The sequence below is a fragment of the Anopheles ziemanni genome, chromosome 3 (assembly GCF_943734765.1).
Source record: "Anopheles ziemanni chromosome 3, idAnoZiCoDA_A2_x.2, whole genome shotgun sequence".
NCBI lineage: Eukaryota > Metazoa > Arthropoda > Insecta > Diptera > Culicidae > Anopheles > Anopheles ziemanni.
The window spans coordinates 73,756,834-73,773,059 of NC_080706.1; the positions used below are offsets into that span (position 1 = coordinate 73,756,834).

At 43.7% G+C, this 16,226-nt stretch overlaps 1 protein-coding gene across 1 annotated transcript; it reads left to right on the forward strand.

Annotated features, from left to right (window-relative positions):
* The first annotated feature begins 866 nt into the window (after positions 1-866).
* On the forward strand, positions 867-2,939 carry LOC131285449 (laminin subunit alpha-1-like). The gene is made up of 3 exons (XM_058314304.1): positions 867-924; positions 1,010-1,446; positions 2,298-2,939. Exons 1-3 carry the CDS (start codon positions 867-869, stop codon positions 2,937-2,939), a joined length of 1,137 nt encoding a protein of 378 aa, XP_058170287.1.
* The last annotated feature ends 13,287 nt before the right edge of the window (positions 2,940-16,226 follow it).

Sequence of the window (16,226 nt, forward strand, 5' to 3'; positions counted from 1 at the left end):
TTATTTCTGGGGCTAAAATTGTTTAGAACTAATGACATATGCCTATCAAAAAAGATAGTCATGGCAGTCAACGTATTAGAGAGATAACAAAATGAATGAAGTATGGGTTTTTTGTGAACAAGTTCAGTTTAATTGTTGCTGTTTTCATTTCTCTAATAAAAATTGTAGAGCAAACCTGCGTTACATACTTTTAACTTTTGATTTCCTCGTGTAAATTTAATGTAGTTTGTGTGGTAAAAGGAGGTTCATCATTAATTTTTCTCCAATAGAATCCCTAATCGTAGAGCTGTTTTACAAACGTGTTACAAATGTCTTAATTTCCTTTGGTTAATTTGAATCACTTGCCATGGTTTTACTTCATGGTTGTTTTAGGTTATTTTGTGTTGTTTAAGTTTTATGTTTTACCTTCCATCTCACTTTCAGCTACAATGTAGTACCCATTTTCGTCCACCGTCAGTGTTTTGTTTTGCTAGCAACGAGGTTTCTATTTCAAGCATCAGTAAACAAGATGATTAATGCAGTATGAGATTAGCATTTTAAACCCACACTGTACGGCACGAAATACCATGGCACATTTTGCCTACAAAGTAGTCAATAGTAAGTTTCGCAGCTCTGTTACTCATCCATCGAGAGTCACTGATAGTAATAATTATTGAGATTCGCTGCCCGGTGGCGATGTAACCTCATGCATGCGATCGTTATCAGGGCAGCTCTTACCAGGTCACTTATCGCGCAGGTCGTTCGGTTTCATATTCCTGTCATTGACTTGCCCGGAACGATCGTTCAGTTCGTCGTGTGTTGTGTACAAGTGTGGTGATTCCTTGGCTGCTGTTGTTACTTCATCTCTTATATTGCAAATAAGAACCATGAGGAGACTGCTCGTGCTTGCTTTGATAGGCGGTTTCTATCTAACAAGTGGATACGGTAAAAAGCCTAGTCTGCTAAGAGTTAATCTTCGTCGGATCAACAAAACACGTGTGATTTATCACTGTTTCTTCCACTCCCAAAGTGATCCAATCAGTGGAGGAGGACAACGAATACCCTCCTCACTACGAGGTACATTTATGGGAGGGAAAGCAGCTAACGCTGGCAGATTATACAAACAGAAAGCTGTACTTTCCTCGCTGGTACTATGAAGGACGACTTCTCACCGACCCGCGCTGCCGTGTGACGCAGATCAATCTGGTGTGCCCTTCTGTATCGCTCCACGATAGTGGCCGGTACGAGTTGGTAGCAACGGATCGAAACGATCGCCGGTACCTCGTAATGTCGGTGCAAGTTACCGTGACCAGGGCTGTACCGGAACCTCGAGTGTTCGAACCGGTGTCACGGTTTGTAGAGGAGGTTGAGCGAGTGCCAGCTCGCCAGGACCTGTATTACGACGATTGCTTCTGCTCGGGCATAACCGGACGCTGTCGGATGGCGGAAGATCTTTACCGATCTGTGGTAAGTAGGGTAAAGTGGGGCAACATGCCCCCTTTATTAAAAAAAAAAATGATTCTTTTCAAAGAACATTCAAAATATTCTAACATTCCGATATTTAACCCGTATAATCCACATAGGTCTGAAATTTGGTGGTGTAGTATTCAAAAGAAATTTTGGGTATTAGTTCGTTACTGAATTCCAAACAATGATGCAATATTTTTACGGAACTGTTTATGTCCTTTTATGCGCACCGCCTTGGCTTAACCTTCATAATTTCATCAATCTTGCAGATATGACAAATTTAAATCTTCAGTGCGTAGATCCGTACACCCTACTTTGACTTACTCTTATTTTGATGGTGCATCATGACCTATTCTTTACATTTTGAATGCTAGGGCGTCTTGCCCCAAGTGGGCCGATGCATATTGCCCCAATATGAGGACCGTTCGTTTTTGGTCTTTTATTTAAAATTTCGATATTATTTAATAAAAAAAATTTTTTTTTACATTTTCTCTTCGGTATTCATTAATATATTCAGGTACTATAAGGATGCTTGGTTGATTTTAAAATATAATTTCAACATTTGAAATTCCATAAATAATAGTAACAAAATATTACATTATTTAGAGTCAAGTTGTCCTTGTTTTTTTTATAACCTGTTAATATTATACCGAAAAATTCACATACCATGTAGTTATTCAACACATTACATTACTTAATTTATTTTTAAATGGCTCAATTCAGCTAAAAACATGCCGGTGCATCTTACCCCACCAGAGCATCTTGCCCCACATTCCCCTATTTGCAGTCTCCCAAAATGGCTCAACTGAAGTGAAGTGAACATTTAACCGACATATTTTATTCGGTTCCAGCACAACTTCAACCTCTCCAGTGCCGAACCTATCGAGCGTATCTTAAGTGCAACGGATACCACACCGGAACGGTGCATTGCCATCCCGGGTAGCGTTTGGGCCGGGAACCTCATCACGTCCTACGGCGGATACCTTCGCTTTCCGGTCACCAACGAGTGCTACGTGGAGCGAACGAAACCGTGCATCATACTCGCCGACAAGCACGGCCTAGCGATCGGACACTTTCTTCCGCCACGCCACGATAAACGTCCGCTGAGTGTGCACATGAAGGAATCGAGCTGGAAGTTGCTGAACGCAACGGAAGAGTCCGGGACGCAGCCCGACACGTACGGCGCAGCGCCGGTGGACAAGTTCACCTTCATGTCGGTGCTGAGCCACATCCACACGGTGTACATTCGGGGTCGGTACCGCTCGCATGAGGACAACGTGCTGTCGATCGACCTGGCGTCACCGTACGACGAGGGATTGGGCAAGGTCAGCACGGTCGAGGAATGCTTGTGCCACCGGGGCTACGCGGGTCTGTCGTGCGAGCGTTGTGAGAGGGGTTACACTCGAGATGACGAAATGATCAGCTCGACTGGAGTGTGCATAAGCCTTTCCGATCTGTGGCGTTCCATCAAGCGGAAGTACAATGTTGATTAATGTCCTAGCCATAATCGCAATAGTTCTTGTAATGATGGTTGGGTTGTCAATCTAATTACGAAATAAAGGAATTTCCTATGCCTCCATGTGTTATTGGTAAAATCAAGTAGAAAAATTAGGTACTCTATTTTATGTCAAGATCCTTGAACAGATACCAATGTGAAACGAATTTGTTTCAGTTTTATTCCTACGATGGGTTGAGCAAAACGATTCCCATTCCACCACTATTAGTTTCCGATGGGAATCAGCTGTAAACTGCTCCGAAAGTAAGTCGACATGCGATTGCTTTCAATCGTTCCACCACTCATTGGCCACACGAACCGTACAGGGTTGTTATGACTAGATGAAGAGAGCAAAGGCAACATCAACCCTCAGGTGCGGCGCAGACACGAGTTGGAAATGTCACGACCACTGGTGGAGGGAGGGACTCCAGGAAACCGGCTCCCAGCACTCGGTTTATATATTTTTCCCACACGTTTCGGGAATGGAAGTTTGTGCTCCAGTGGCGCCGGTACGTACCTGATGAACCGTGGCGAAACACAGGTGAGCTGCTACCGGATGCTGTCAGCGCATCGAACATTGCCGTACACCGGGAAAGACGGAACAGATAGTACCAAGTTCACTGGAACGGTGAGAGCGTGCCTGATTCCTTCATCAATAAGTAAGTGGACGGTGCCGGTGTGCACTTTCTAATAGTTTTTCTTGCGCATTAGTAATAGTATTTGATTTCTTTTAGTCCCTTTTGTAACCAAACGAAATCATTTCGTTTTGTTTAACCTTTCAGAAATTAACAGTTTTTTCTAGGAACAGTAATGATGCCGTAGGTGTTTTGAATGCAGTTCCTATAATTTTTTGTAGCATTTTTAGTACCTACAATACATCTTACATTTACATAGATTTCTGAAGCTATTTGCGATAGTTGAATCGTCTACAAATTGTTGTTAGACGTTTTCGTAATTATTCCTCTAATATACGAGCGCATAAATGTACGTCGCAAAATTGATATTAAGACTTGCTACAGTACATACTCATTTCAGTGTTTTCTTTAATAAATTTAGCATTAGTCAAATGAAAAATATTTAAATATTGTTATTGTGTCTTATAATGATGATAGTTGGTTCATTATTGAAAATATCTACAAAATCGATGAATTCATGCTAGATATTGCTATAAATATTTAGTTTTCTGTTCAAAGTTCCTTAAATTTAAAACGCTTGGCATTTTATGAAAGGTTGGAAATTAAATTTTTGAAAATGGTTTTGAAACAATTCTTCAACTTTATACAATTTGCAAGTTTATATAAAATACGTATAAATACAAGTAATAAGTAAACATGCATAGTTGTAACTGTACACACGATGTATATGTAAATATGTAAATCGCTCGTAGGTTCTTCAAGCTTTTTTTTTGTGTACACTTATAAGTCGACCAATACTGAATCGTCAATTCTGAAACTTTCCTCACATTAAGTTTAAGCACTGCAGAAGTTGTTGAAGATTTGTTTCATCACTAGTTTTTGATAAAATCATCTAAATTCTACAACTGAATCTCAGTTTTACTAACACCACCAAAACTTGCGTTAACACATTGTGCATTTCTTGACAAAAAAATAACACATCCAAAAAATGCACAAAATCTTCATTGGGTTGTCCAAAGATTGTCTACATTTTTCTGTAGTTTTTGTGTTAAACAATAATCATTCGTAACAATTTTGGAGTTTTCATTAAGATTAGTCCTATTAAAAATAACGTCGTGGCCTGGCATCGCTGGCCACTACTGCAACCCAACTACAGCGAGATATGTCAAGGAGTATGCATCAACAGTGATACAGCAGGACTTTTACAGCACCATATGTCAAGATTTATTATCAAATTTTTAAAGTAGGGTTGATACAGCACGAAAGTAGAGTCGATAAAATATCGATCATTTTAAGTATGCTGTTACTATAACAATTAAATTAAAACATATTAAACTCTCAAGTAAAGAGTAAAAACTATTAATCTTTTCTCAATCCTTTCGTCATCGAGGACCACCGGGGCTTCAAGCTAGTCAAATAAATAAAAATGATTACATCAAAACATCCTGAAGATTAAATCAGACCCGTCATACTTGATGGAGTTTCAAACGTCACGAAGCAACGTTTCCATTTCGAAAGTAACGAACAGATTTTTGTCATACACCCGTAGAAATGATTGTTGATTTGTAAAATAAATTAAAAAAACATGATTCTAACCATTGCTGATTTTTTCATATTCCCCAACACGTCTGTAGTGGTAGCTCACTGATTTTCTCCGATGATGGATCGATTGAATCGATTCGAGGGCACTTACTTCGCTTTCATTTCCTCGTTTCCCATCCACGAAAGTAACTATCGGTGGATGAAGCACCCAGTAGCAGCAACCGACTGAAGCAGACGCCCCGACGTTAAGTGTAATGAAATGAACACTCATTACGAGGAACGCGCGCCGAAGTGCAGCATCCGGTAATGGTCTGTGGGAAGGGATGCGAAAGGAACCCTGATTACATGTACGCTGCATGTATTTTTTTTTTGCTTCACGCATGCAGCTCGCATAATGCCGTCCCATATTTGCTCTATTACTCGTCCAATTTACGTACCATTCTCTACAAAATCAACAATGTATTCATTCGCTCGTCCCGTCGTCGCGCTCGTACGTCCTTTTGGGTTGGAAGAGTGTTGCTTTTTATGAGCTTCTCCGTGACGAAGAGCCTTTGGTTAAGCGAGGTTATGGTGGCTCATCTCGGCCCAAACCCGAGCAGGACGATGATAATGATAACGCGTTCTCTTCGGGTGGCGCGCGAGGAAATGTTTACTTTTCCGTACCATTTCTCGGCCAGCCAACCCTCGGGGCCCCGGGGGGCCGATGGAGTCGGACGGTGCGAACGCTTCGCAGGCGAGAAAACACTGCTCGCCTTCGAGATGCATGCGGATTTGCGGATGCCGGAATGCACGTCACTGCACAACATTATGCATTGGGTGCATTAACGCGCGCGTTGTCAAGTGTCGCGAAGCGCGTGCATCCGATGCGGTGCGATTTGAATGCAGTCGGTGCGCTGTGAAGCGTGTTGTTACTAATTTAGAATACGACGCTGGTAACGCATTGCTGCCGGGTACTTGTGTGCATGGTTCCTTGAATGGGTGCAATATCGTGGATCATTAAATGCCAACCGCGCTCGACGCAAACCGGTCTAATAAACTTGATGAAGAATGTTTTAAATGGGAATGCTTAGTTGAGAGTTTAAAATGTATAACTATAGTTGAACGAAAGAGAGGACGACCCACAAACTTTTCAAAAGTTTTGGCTTTTAAATGATTTCGTTCTAAAAACTTTTCCGAATTATTGGAGTAAGAAATTGGAGGCAAAATTTATTTCCTTGAACCATGAATATATATCATAGTAGTGTTGAGAATAACAACTCTTTTCAAAGATTTGTATCAGAGTGAACAATTATCACGATAGTTCGATTCTTTAAGTCACTGTTTTGTGATTGAAAACGTGTAAAAGGATTTATTAGTCGTCGAGGAGATTTAAATCTTTAACAGGGATTCGAATCCCAAAAGAATGTATGAGTGAGTAAAAGAGTTGCTAGTCGCCATAGAGATTCGAATTCCAAGTAGACATTCGAATACCAAATAATGATTCGAATCCTAAGAGTAAGAAAAAGAGTTGTTAGGCACCACAGAGAGTCGACAGTATGTATATTTAAATATAGTTCGTATATTAAGTCCCAGTTTAGGATTCAAGACCCTATTAGGAAATCGAATCCCAGTTTGAGATTCGACTCTCTATGGTGACTAGCAACTGTTTTACTCACTTTTAGGATTCGAATCCTTATTTGGGATTAGAATCTCTACTTAGGATTTGAATGATGACTAGAAACTCTTTTACTCACTCATTCATTCCTTCGGGATTCGAATCCCTGTTAAGGATTTAAATAAAAAAGGAGTAACAAAAACTATCTGTTAGGATTTTAAATAATTATTCATTGGTAAGATTCAACTCAATCATTCATTCTTACTCAGTACGCACATCACTTCATCGCAGTTTGGTTTTTAGAAGAATGATTAGTATTTATATGGACCTCATTCCTCGAAAAATTAAATAAACACTCCACTCTAGTTACATAACGGCACTTAAATTAAAAATGTTTATGTAAATCCAATCATCATCACGCGAGATTCTTATTTATACTTTGATTAAATCTTTTATAGACTTCAAAGATTCATAAATAATGAACATTTGTAAAGCAAATTGCAGGATGTTATTGTTTGTACATAATCCGTAAAGATACGCTTCCTTTCTTCTGAATCAAACGTTTTCGTAGGGAGAGGCCACTTTGGTAAACACCTTCAGTATGTGAATGCGGTCTGTTTCATTTATTTTTCATTTGAAGGCTTCCAGGAACATTAAACAAACACACGGGATTTTTGGATTATCCCTGTTTCACATGGTGGAAAGGAGTGGCGTGGCCTTTCAACAACGATGTTGAGGATTTAATCAGTGTTACTTGATGTTCGGATGCCGTGAAAAACGGGAACTTAAAAGCAAACTCTGTGTTCCCCCCGGACGGAAGTCATGTAGATCCATTACTAATGAAGTGATTTTCATGTGGTTTTTCTCTTCGCCCTAACTCCTTCGGTCATCGCGAGCAGACCGTTACGAGCGTCGGTTTTCCGAGCGGGTTTGTGGAATGTAGATTTTTCCAATAGTCGCGGGGCGATTTGCCAGGAGTGCTTCCGGTCGCTACGATAATAGAAGTGGGTGTGTGACGAAAGGGGGAAAGGAAAACGAAAATAAACTACACCGGGACCTAGTGCTCGAGGATGGGATGGGGTTCGCTCAGCTTAACAAGAAGTACATTAGCGGTGGCGTACGGCCAATGCTCATGTGCCCTCGTCGGGATTGGGGCCCTGTTCCGCGAATCCCCTCCCTACCACCGAACCCGTTGCATATTCATGTGGATGGTTCATAAATAAACATTCGCCACCAACATTGTGTTGCCGGTTGGTTACATAATTTCCGATATTTTCATGTTCACTGATTCCCTCCAGCCGGAACCTCTGGGAGGTCGCGGAGGGTAGGGCCACTCTCTGGTAGAGCGTGGGTCGCGGGAAAACTCTGGAGGCTTGCAGCAATTGCAGCACCGCAGATTTAACGCGACCGTGTGAAGGTCAACGGTTTGGCGAGTGCCGCTTTAACCGTATTTCAGCTGATTCGCTACCTTATGGGAAGGGTACGATTAATGGAGAATGCAAACGGAGAGACAGAAAGAGAGAAAGAAAGAGAGAGAGAGAGAGAGAGAGAGAGAGAGAGAGCGAACCAGCCAGCATGGCAAGATATCGAGAAGGAATGCTTCATTTCCGGGAAGAGATGAGAATGATTTCCGCGTTCCGGGTTGCGAATCCGGGACATTAAAGATGGTTTCCGGATACCTGCGCCCGGCTGGACACCTGTAATGATTTCCCGCCCAGCATTCCGTGGGCAGCGGAGTTCCGGAAGGGGCAAGGATTCTTCGTACGCTGACGAGCCCCACACGTGGTTAATCTCTGCGAACGGAAGGAACTGGGGAGCAAATTTCAATTCGTTGTTCTTCTTTTGAGAGGATGGTTTATTCAAATTCAGGTGGGTATTCAAGCAATACATACGATTTCGTGGAAAGTAGGCTCTGGATATAGGTTAGGAGGAAATTCGTCCTTATTTTCCGAGAAATGAACCGTTACATCGGTTTGGTTTCGATGGAAAATATGGGAATTCAAAGCCTTTTCGGTTGAATTGTCATTTCATCATGTTGATGGATGATTAAAGATTTGTTTAAGCTTTTCCACACATTTGCTCCTTCATCAACAGTGATGGGCTTACATTGTAGAGTTAAATTAATACGGTAACTGAAGATTAAATCTTGAGCAAGGTTTGCAAAATTGAATATTTTATATAAAGGAAAGGTTACAAGAAAAAGGTACGGTGCTCGATATTTATACCGACTTGAGGAGAAATTTTTCACACAATTTTTTGAACGAATGAAATCAGTTCCTTTAACAGAACATTTTTTATAAGAAATCCCTCTAAAAACAGTAAGCAATGATAAACCAACGATAAGTTTTCTTGTTGTTTCAATTATTAAACTTAATTTTCATTGTTGGAAACTACTTTTTGTGTTTGTGGAAAATTTATAAATTCATTTCAAAGCACTTCAAACTAAAAGTATTATGAAAATAATTTTAATCTACTCATAAAATAATGTGTGATTTCTACTTCGGTTCCAGTAACTTTAAAATAAACGATCGAAAAGGTAGATGGGTTTAAAATCTGGCACCTTTTTCTTTTATTTAAACCAAACCTGGACTTTCGTTATCGCAAACGCAAATCGGGTACTAGGGATGACCCAAGCCCCAAGTTCAAAAATAGTCAAATGAAGATGAAAGCAGGAGGACAAAGTAAATAAATCTAAACTGTTATACTCATGGATAACGGCAGTATAACAGTTTATCTATCAAAAGAGACTTGGATGAGAATTCAACAACAGTTGTGCCGAGAGAAAAAGTGAAAAAGTATGTAAAACCTAGAGAAAGCACTTTAAGAGAGCAAAAATAATGAAAACAACCGGAGAGATTTTCCAGAGTGCGTGTGTGTGTTGGTGTGGGAGCACGCGGTATGCTTTTCCGAGCAGCAAACTTTTCATCCTTGCTACTAGCGACAGTTTCCGGGACAGTTTGCGTTGAAGTTGGTGAGTTTGCTGAAGGATTTATGAAAAACGATTTTCATCAAACATCGTTCGATTATTTTCATTGTTTGGTGTAAAACAGCAACAGTAAGTGTGTAAGCGGTAATAAAGTGTACACGAATAAGGATAATGGTTGTTTTGAGGTAGGATAAGGTTGTAAGTTTATCGCAAGTGCGTCTCCTTACGGTTTTTATTGCGCTAACACATACAAACCATAAAGAAAACGTGTGATTTTCCGAGCGAACGCTCTCCCTCTCTCTTTATCTCCCTCGGAGAGTACTCGTGGAGGGGAAATATGTATTTTTCCATTTACTCAATGAGAAAGGCTGCTGGGAAAACTGGATGCAGTACTAGATCTGTGCCTGTGAGTTTTCCCGAATCTGGCAACACTGCCACCGTGCGTACGCGCATCTCTCTCATTTCCCCTCGAGCGGAGAGTCGTGTCGGAAAAACACCAACAATTTTCCGCTCACATCCTGTGTTGTCCTTTTCGGCCGACCAAAGGTTCGTGTCGCATCGCAACATCGACTCCAGAGCGAGAGAATCGCTTCGGGTAGAGAACTGTCATTTTCCCGGCGGTGAAAATCGAAAGGGGACAGACAAAAAAAAAAGGCCAACCAACCGAGAAGGTGAAGCTCGCAAGGATCGGCCACCGCCGATCAGATTGTCGTGTCCATTCGTGGTGCGAACGTGTCCTCCAGCCTAACGTAGGGTCCGTTCCGTCGGTGCGTGAATTACGTTCGTTGTGTCGCGTGTGTGTTCCGGAGTTTTTCCGAGCTCCGAGGTGGAGCTGAAGTTTGCAGTGGGTTAGTGTTATTTTCGTCCGGTTGGTGCAACGCCTACTCTTTTTGGGATATCAATCGTCGTCCACCGTGAACGTCAACCCTTGTCCGTTTGATGGAAAATACTTAAGCAACCTTTTCCATCTCCGTGTTGCGAATGTTTGTGTGCGGCCGTATCGTGTGTCACAAGATCGCCGAATGTTGCCGTCGAACGAATCGTGTGGCCTAAACTTTTCCTAACCCCACCGAGGCCCGGGGCCCATTTTCCAGCAAAGCGCTACGGCCTCGGTCGCGGAAAAGCTCCTCCTGGGAGCGAGGATTAACAAAACCGCGGAAGGTACACAGAAAATTAACGAACTAGCCCCGGTCCAACCAGGGGGCCAGCGCCTTTCGGCCTTGCGGTTTCGTCGTCCGGGCTTCGTTCTCCCGCGAGGGGGAAAGTTTTGCCCGGTCTGGGGCCGTGGCTCGCCTTAGGGACCCCAGGGGGTTTTTCCGAGCCGCATGGTCCTCCCAGTGAGTGCCGAGGCCACCAGGCGTGTGTTGGGCGTGTGTTTGTGAAGCCCGGACCCGGATACGTGTGCGCGTCGCTCGCAGTGTTGGTGTTTTGGGAGTGTTTGCTGTTTTTATTTGGAAAACGCGCGTGTGTTTTTCGCGAGTCAACGTCGACGTTGTTGTTCCCGTTTATTTCGGGACAGTGTTCCACATTAACAGTCGGCGTTCCGCAACCTCCAATCAGGTGCTTCCGGTGAAAAGTTCATCCACGTCTTCGCTTCCCTTTTCACGCAGTGAAATTGTTTTCCCCTTCCGTGACCAGCAACAAACGATGGTGATGCAAAGAGAGTGTCCTGACAAATAATTTCCCGAAATAAACCCCGAGCTGCGGGAAAACAACGGAAGCGGAAATGAGGTCCTTCCTTCGGCCCGATGTTTACTTTGCGAGTGTTCGGTGCGGTGTCTTCGGTGACCTTCCGTGAGACAACAGCTTAAGAAGTTGTCCTCCTCGGTGTCACCCCCGAAATAAGGAAGGATGGCCAGAAAAAAGTGTATCCTTCCGCGTGCGGCGCCGTTCATTAGGGCCGGGGGTGTCCTTAACAGGATTAGGGTGACATGTTTTCGGAATTTGCCTTGTTTATTCTCGGTTGAGCGAAAGAACAACTCACACAAAAAAAAAACAAACGAACATCGACGAAAAGGATATACGAAGATGGTGTAGAAGTGTGTGGTTTTTTCTTCTTGTGGGAAAATTATACACCACCATGTCTTGGTGACGCCTTAGGAGCGGGTGTGCGTGCGTGTGTGCGCGTGTTTCGTTTTTACGATCAACCAAAGGGCTCCAGAAATCCGACCGGCCCATCGATGAAGGCGACCGCCGTCGAAGAAAGAAGCATTATGTCTCTAATGCGATGGCAACTTTCACACGTGTGGCCAACGATTCTTCTTGACAGAAGTTTGCTTTTTTTACGACCTACGGTATCTTTCCTCGTCGAGGACGCGATCACAACAAGAACGGCAGACGGTGGAAAAGAATTCCGGGTCTATGGAAAAAAGCTTTCCCCTTTCACCATCGGGAGGGTTTAACAGAGAAGAAAATAAGAATAAGGGATTTTGAGGTATAAGGAGGCCGAAGTGGCATGCTGATCGGTTGAGGAATGTCGTTCAGCGAACACCAAAATGGCCGGGACCCTCTCCCCTCGACCTCGAGGAGTTGTTTTAGTTTGGGCATTTTTGGACCGGAACGGTTTTTTATCCCCGGGAACACTGGTTCGCTTTTCACCGGCTGGAGCGTTTTTCAGTCGTTATGTTTGACGGCTCGAAGGTTGGACCGTTTCGTGTTACTTCCTATTTGACTGCTGTTGTTATTTGTTTTTTTTCCAGCCATCCTGCATTTTGCTTTGTCACAGCATTTTTTTTTCCACTCTCCCAGGATCGCTTTAAGTCATATCCTTTCGGGAGGATTTAAGTTTTTGTCTCCCTTTGCGAAACCCCGTTAGGTGGAGGGTTAGATAGATTCGGGGCGATTTGAACAAAAACTTCCCATTAAAAGAAGAGAAAAAACACACGAACAGGGAGCTTTTCAGAAATGCACAGAAGTTGATCCCATTTTCGTCACTGCCACCAGCACCATTATTGGTTGCCGCTTTTCGGGGAAGTTTTTCAAGTTTACGGACAACTTTCTGGAACGGCTGCAAAGGGAAGGAAAAAACAAACATGAACCAAAAAACACAAAACAACGAAGCATACAAACTACCAAATGGAGAGGCATCGGACAACGGCATAAAAAAAACAAAGCAGTAGAAACCATTGACAGCCGGAAATCTGCAATTTTTCCGACCCCAAAAGGGCTAAACAATGGGTGGAAAAGTGTAAGCAAAAAAGAGGAACCCGTTGGGGAACAAGGAGAAAAAACACACAGAGATGTAAGAAAAGGATCATTCTCGTGCGAATGACAAAAGTAAAGCATCGAAAGGCTAAAGGATGTGTTTTTTGGGGCAGGAATTTTTTTTCAAAGTTCCCCCTCCTCCCCTTTCCATCCTTCCATCCCCCCCCCCCCCCCCTCCTCGGGGCCGTGGTACCTCTTGACAAAGCATTCATAACTTCTTTTTTTCCTCGGGTGTTGTTGAATTTATTCGGTTATTTTATGTTCAAGATCGGCGTCAAGTTCATCCCTTCGCTATGGTTTTGGTCTTGGATCGAAAAACCAAGAAATGGAAGAAACCTTCATATACGAATGCCTTACATCAATCATAACCCATGTTGCCGTTGTTGCAGGCGCTGGTGCCAGACGTTCAACGCCGCGCCGTTCCGGTGAGGACCAGGCTGGAATGTGAAATTCGCCCGGCGACGTGCCTCTGAAGAGCACTCGGTCTCGTCGCCGTTAAGTGTTTTCCACACAAACACACACACACACGTACGCTTGAAGCTTAATCCCCGGAGCTGTAGCTTTGTGTGTGTGCGTGTGTGTGTGTGGATGACTCAAGAGCAGTCGCGTCATAAGTCGGACGCCTCTTCCGGCCCATCCATCCACATTCGGGTGGCCTCGAAGAGGTAATCGCTCCGCACTTGACTCTCCGGTTTGGTTTTGTACCACTTTGTTTCGGAATTTCCGTGCGCTTCGGTGGCTTTCCAATGGCTCGGGTAAAATTAATTCCCCTCTTCCGGCTCCAAGCTTCCAGCTTCCAAGTATCGAGACTTCGCTTCTGTGATAGCCATTCCGGGGTTTTTATATTTGTCTCTCCTAGCGGGGGGACACCGAGAGGATGCTTGACGGTTTTTGACGAACGCCCCTGACGAGGATCCTCCTCAAAAAAAAAAGAAGGGCCAAGAGGCCTTTCTACCGGCTGAAGTTGTTTGATGTTGGTGCGCCGCCGGATCGGATTCTTTCCGTTTACAGAACGGAAGCGAACGCCAGGCTCCGGAAACCACATCCGGTCGTTGGATGGATGGTGGAGTTTTGCGATGATGAAAAGCAAACACCGTGCGTGCGTGGTCCAAACTCGGGGGGCCATCTCGCCCGGAGGACACTGTCTGCACACAGTTGGGCCCAGACGACGTTTTCCTACAACGGGTGGCACGAGGGACCGGGGGTTTTCCATTCCAGAACGCACCGCAAGATGTTTAGATAGTATCTCGGGTTGAGTGGATCTCCAGAATGGATGGTCCCAAAGTTCGGTCCCTGGTGTAACACGGTGTCGCGCACTTTACCGGCACGTTACTGCACGGGAAAGTGATGGTACAACTCCCCCCACATGTCCCCACTCCGGGAAACGCACACCATTCCGTTTTGGTTGCTTCCGCTGGGAGGATAAAATAATTAAAGATGGCCTCCGGGCCAAATGCGCTCGTACGGCGTTGGAAATACACTGGACATCAAACCGCTGCAGCGTCCGGAACGATAAATCTCGTCCTCGGTGCCCCCATTCGGCGCTAGTTTCCGCGAGGAAAAACAGGAAAAGCACAGGTCAGGGTGGGTGTTGGGGGGTAAATGGTTTTGAATTATTTATGGATCCCCGCTGGTTTCCCGAACTCTGGTTTCCAGCGCCCAAATTCCGGAACATGGCCTGGCTTGGTCTGGTGGGCCTGTGTGTGTGTGTAGGTATAGGTGTATTAATCATTGTTCTCACGGTAATCTGTCAGCAAAGTGCGAGAACTTTCCCACGCCTCGACTTCGAGCGACGAGAAGCAGTTTGGAGAAGGAAGAAACAAAAAAGTGTTTCGATCAAACATTAATGAATGTATGGAAGGTGAATTTCTCTGCTCTGAAAATTTTCACGCACTACGGAACATTTTCCAGAACAAGCGAAGGATGATTGTGTTTTACCATCGACGCAGCTGATTGACGATCTTAGGTGAAAAACCGCCCGTTTTCGTGAGTTTAAAATTGTCTCGGAAAGGAAAATAAAAACTACAAACTAACCGCAAAAACACGACCATACAGCGTTGATTGATTTGCTTTCTAGTGGAAAATTTCGTTCTCACTCTCTTATCGACAAACCTCCATCGCTGTTCGTGTGTGTGTTTTTAACATTGTGTGCTGATACATTTTTTTCACCTTCCCCCCAAAACGCTTTAGGCTGGTGTTTGTCGATCGATCACTTTCGGTACGGCAAGGATAAGCAACGTTAGTGTGTGTGTGTGTGTGTGTGTGTATGTGGAAAATTAAATTGTTCTTCCTGTTTGCAGTGTTTTCTTCCCCTTCCCCTAACCAATTCGTGGGGAAATAATCGAAACGTGAGAAAAACGGCGGAAGGGCGCGTACTAAATGAGATGAAAATGAAATGAAATACAGTGTTTGCAGTGCAATGTAGAAAATATTGATTTCGTTTGCGTTCCGGGTGCGTTTGCGGGCGAATACCAATGGAGGGGCAGTTTAAGAAAATCGAACCGAGCGCACGTGAATAGTGGGGCGCCTCGGATCGGGACCGGGAATGCGTCAATCGGAGTGTTTGTGAGTTTGTTGATTGTTGACCGTTTGTTATTCTTGGCAAGCGAAGTGGATACAACCGTGTGGTACCTGTCGGTGGCCTGGATTTCCTGGCGTTCGCATTCCGTGAGCGTTGCGTTTGTATGTTTTGGAAAAACGAAAAATAAAACATAGCACAACATAGAAAACAAAAAGAAATAACATTCCCGGTTGGGCATAAAAATAAAAACGAACGGTTTCCACAGCATCCGGCGAGTTTGAAAATCGATCCGAAATCGAACTCGCATCGGCCAGGGCACCTCTTTCCACTTCAAGGACGACCGAGGTAGGTGTGCATGTATACATGTGTGTGTTTGTGTTATTTTTCCATGCTTTTGCCAACAATGGCTTATGTTTGATTTAGAACCGTGTGCCGCGGTGGGAAAAGGACGGTCTGTTCTCGCCGGCGTTCGCGTTCTTGTGCAGCATGGGATAAAAATAAATTCCGGGGACTTTATTGAACCATTACGGTCGGTTATTAAAGGAAAATATTTATGTTCGGAAGATCAGGAGCACATTAACTTACCGTATACCGGTTGGCCGGGCTGGCGTGGCCTGATTTGAAAACAAACACACATGAGCACGTTGTGTTCGTAGTTGGCTGCTTGGGATGTTTTCCAACTGAAGTGAAGGATATTAAAAGAAAATAAAACGGAAAATCATGTAAAAATGACATAAAGTTTGTAATCAAATGCATTAGATGCACTGCTAATAAAATTACGGTATGTGAAGAAAATACTTTGTCATAATTTCAATCATTAACACTAGAGTACAATAGTGGTCAGTTTGATATTTTTTCAATTT

Bases quoted from the DNA above. Each gene is read 5' to 3' on its own strand.
- LOC131285449 (XM_058314304.1), top strand. From the start codon at position 867: ATGAGGAGACTGCTCGTGCTTGCTTTGATAGGCGGTTTCTATCTAACA. The intron at 925-1,009 runs GTAAAAAGCCTA...CCACTCCCAAAG, and splicing joins CTATCTAACAAGTGGATACG to TGATCCAATCAGTGGAGGAG. The intron at 1,447-2,297 runs GTAAGTAGGGTA...ATTCGGTTCCAG, and splicing joins AAGATCTTTACCGATCTGTG to CACAACTTCAACCTCTCCAG.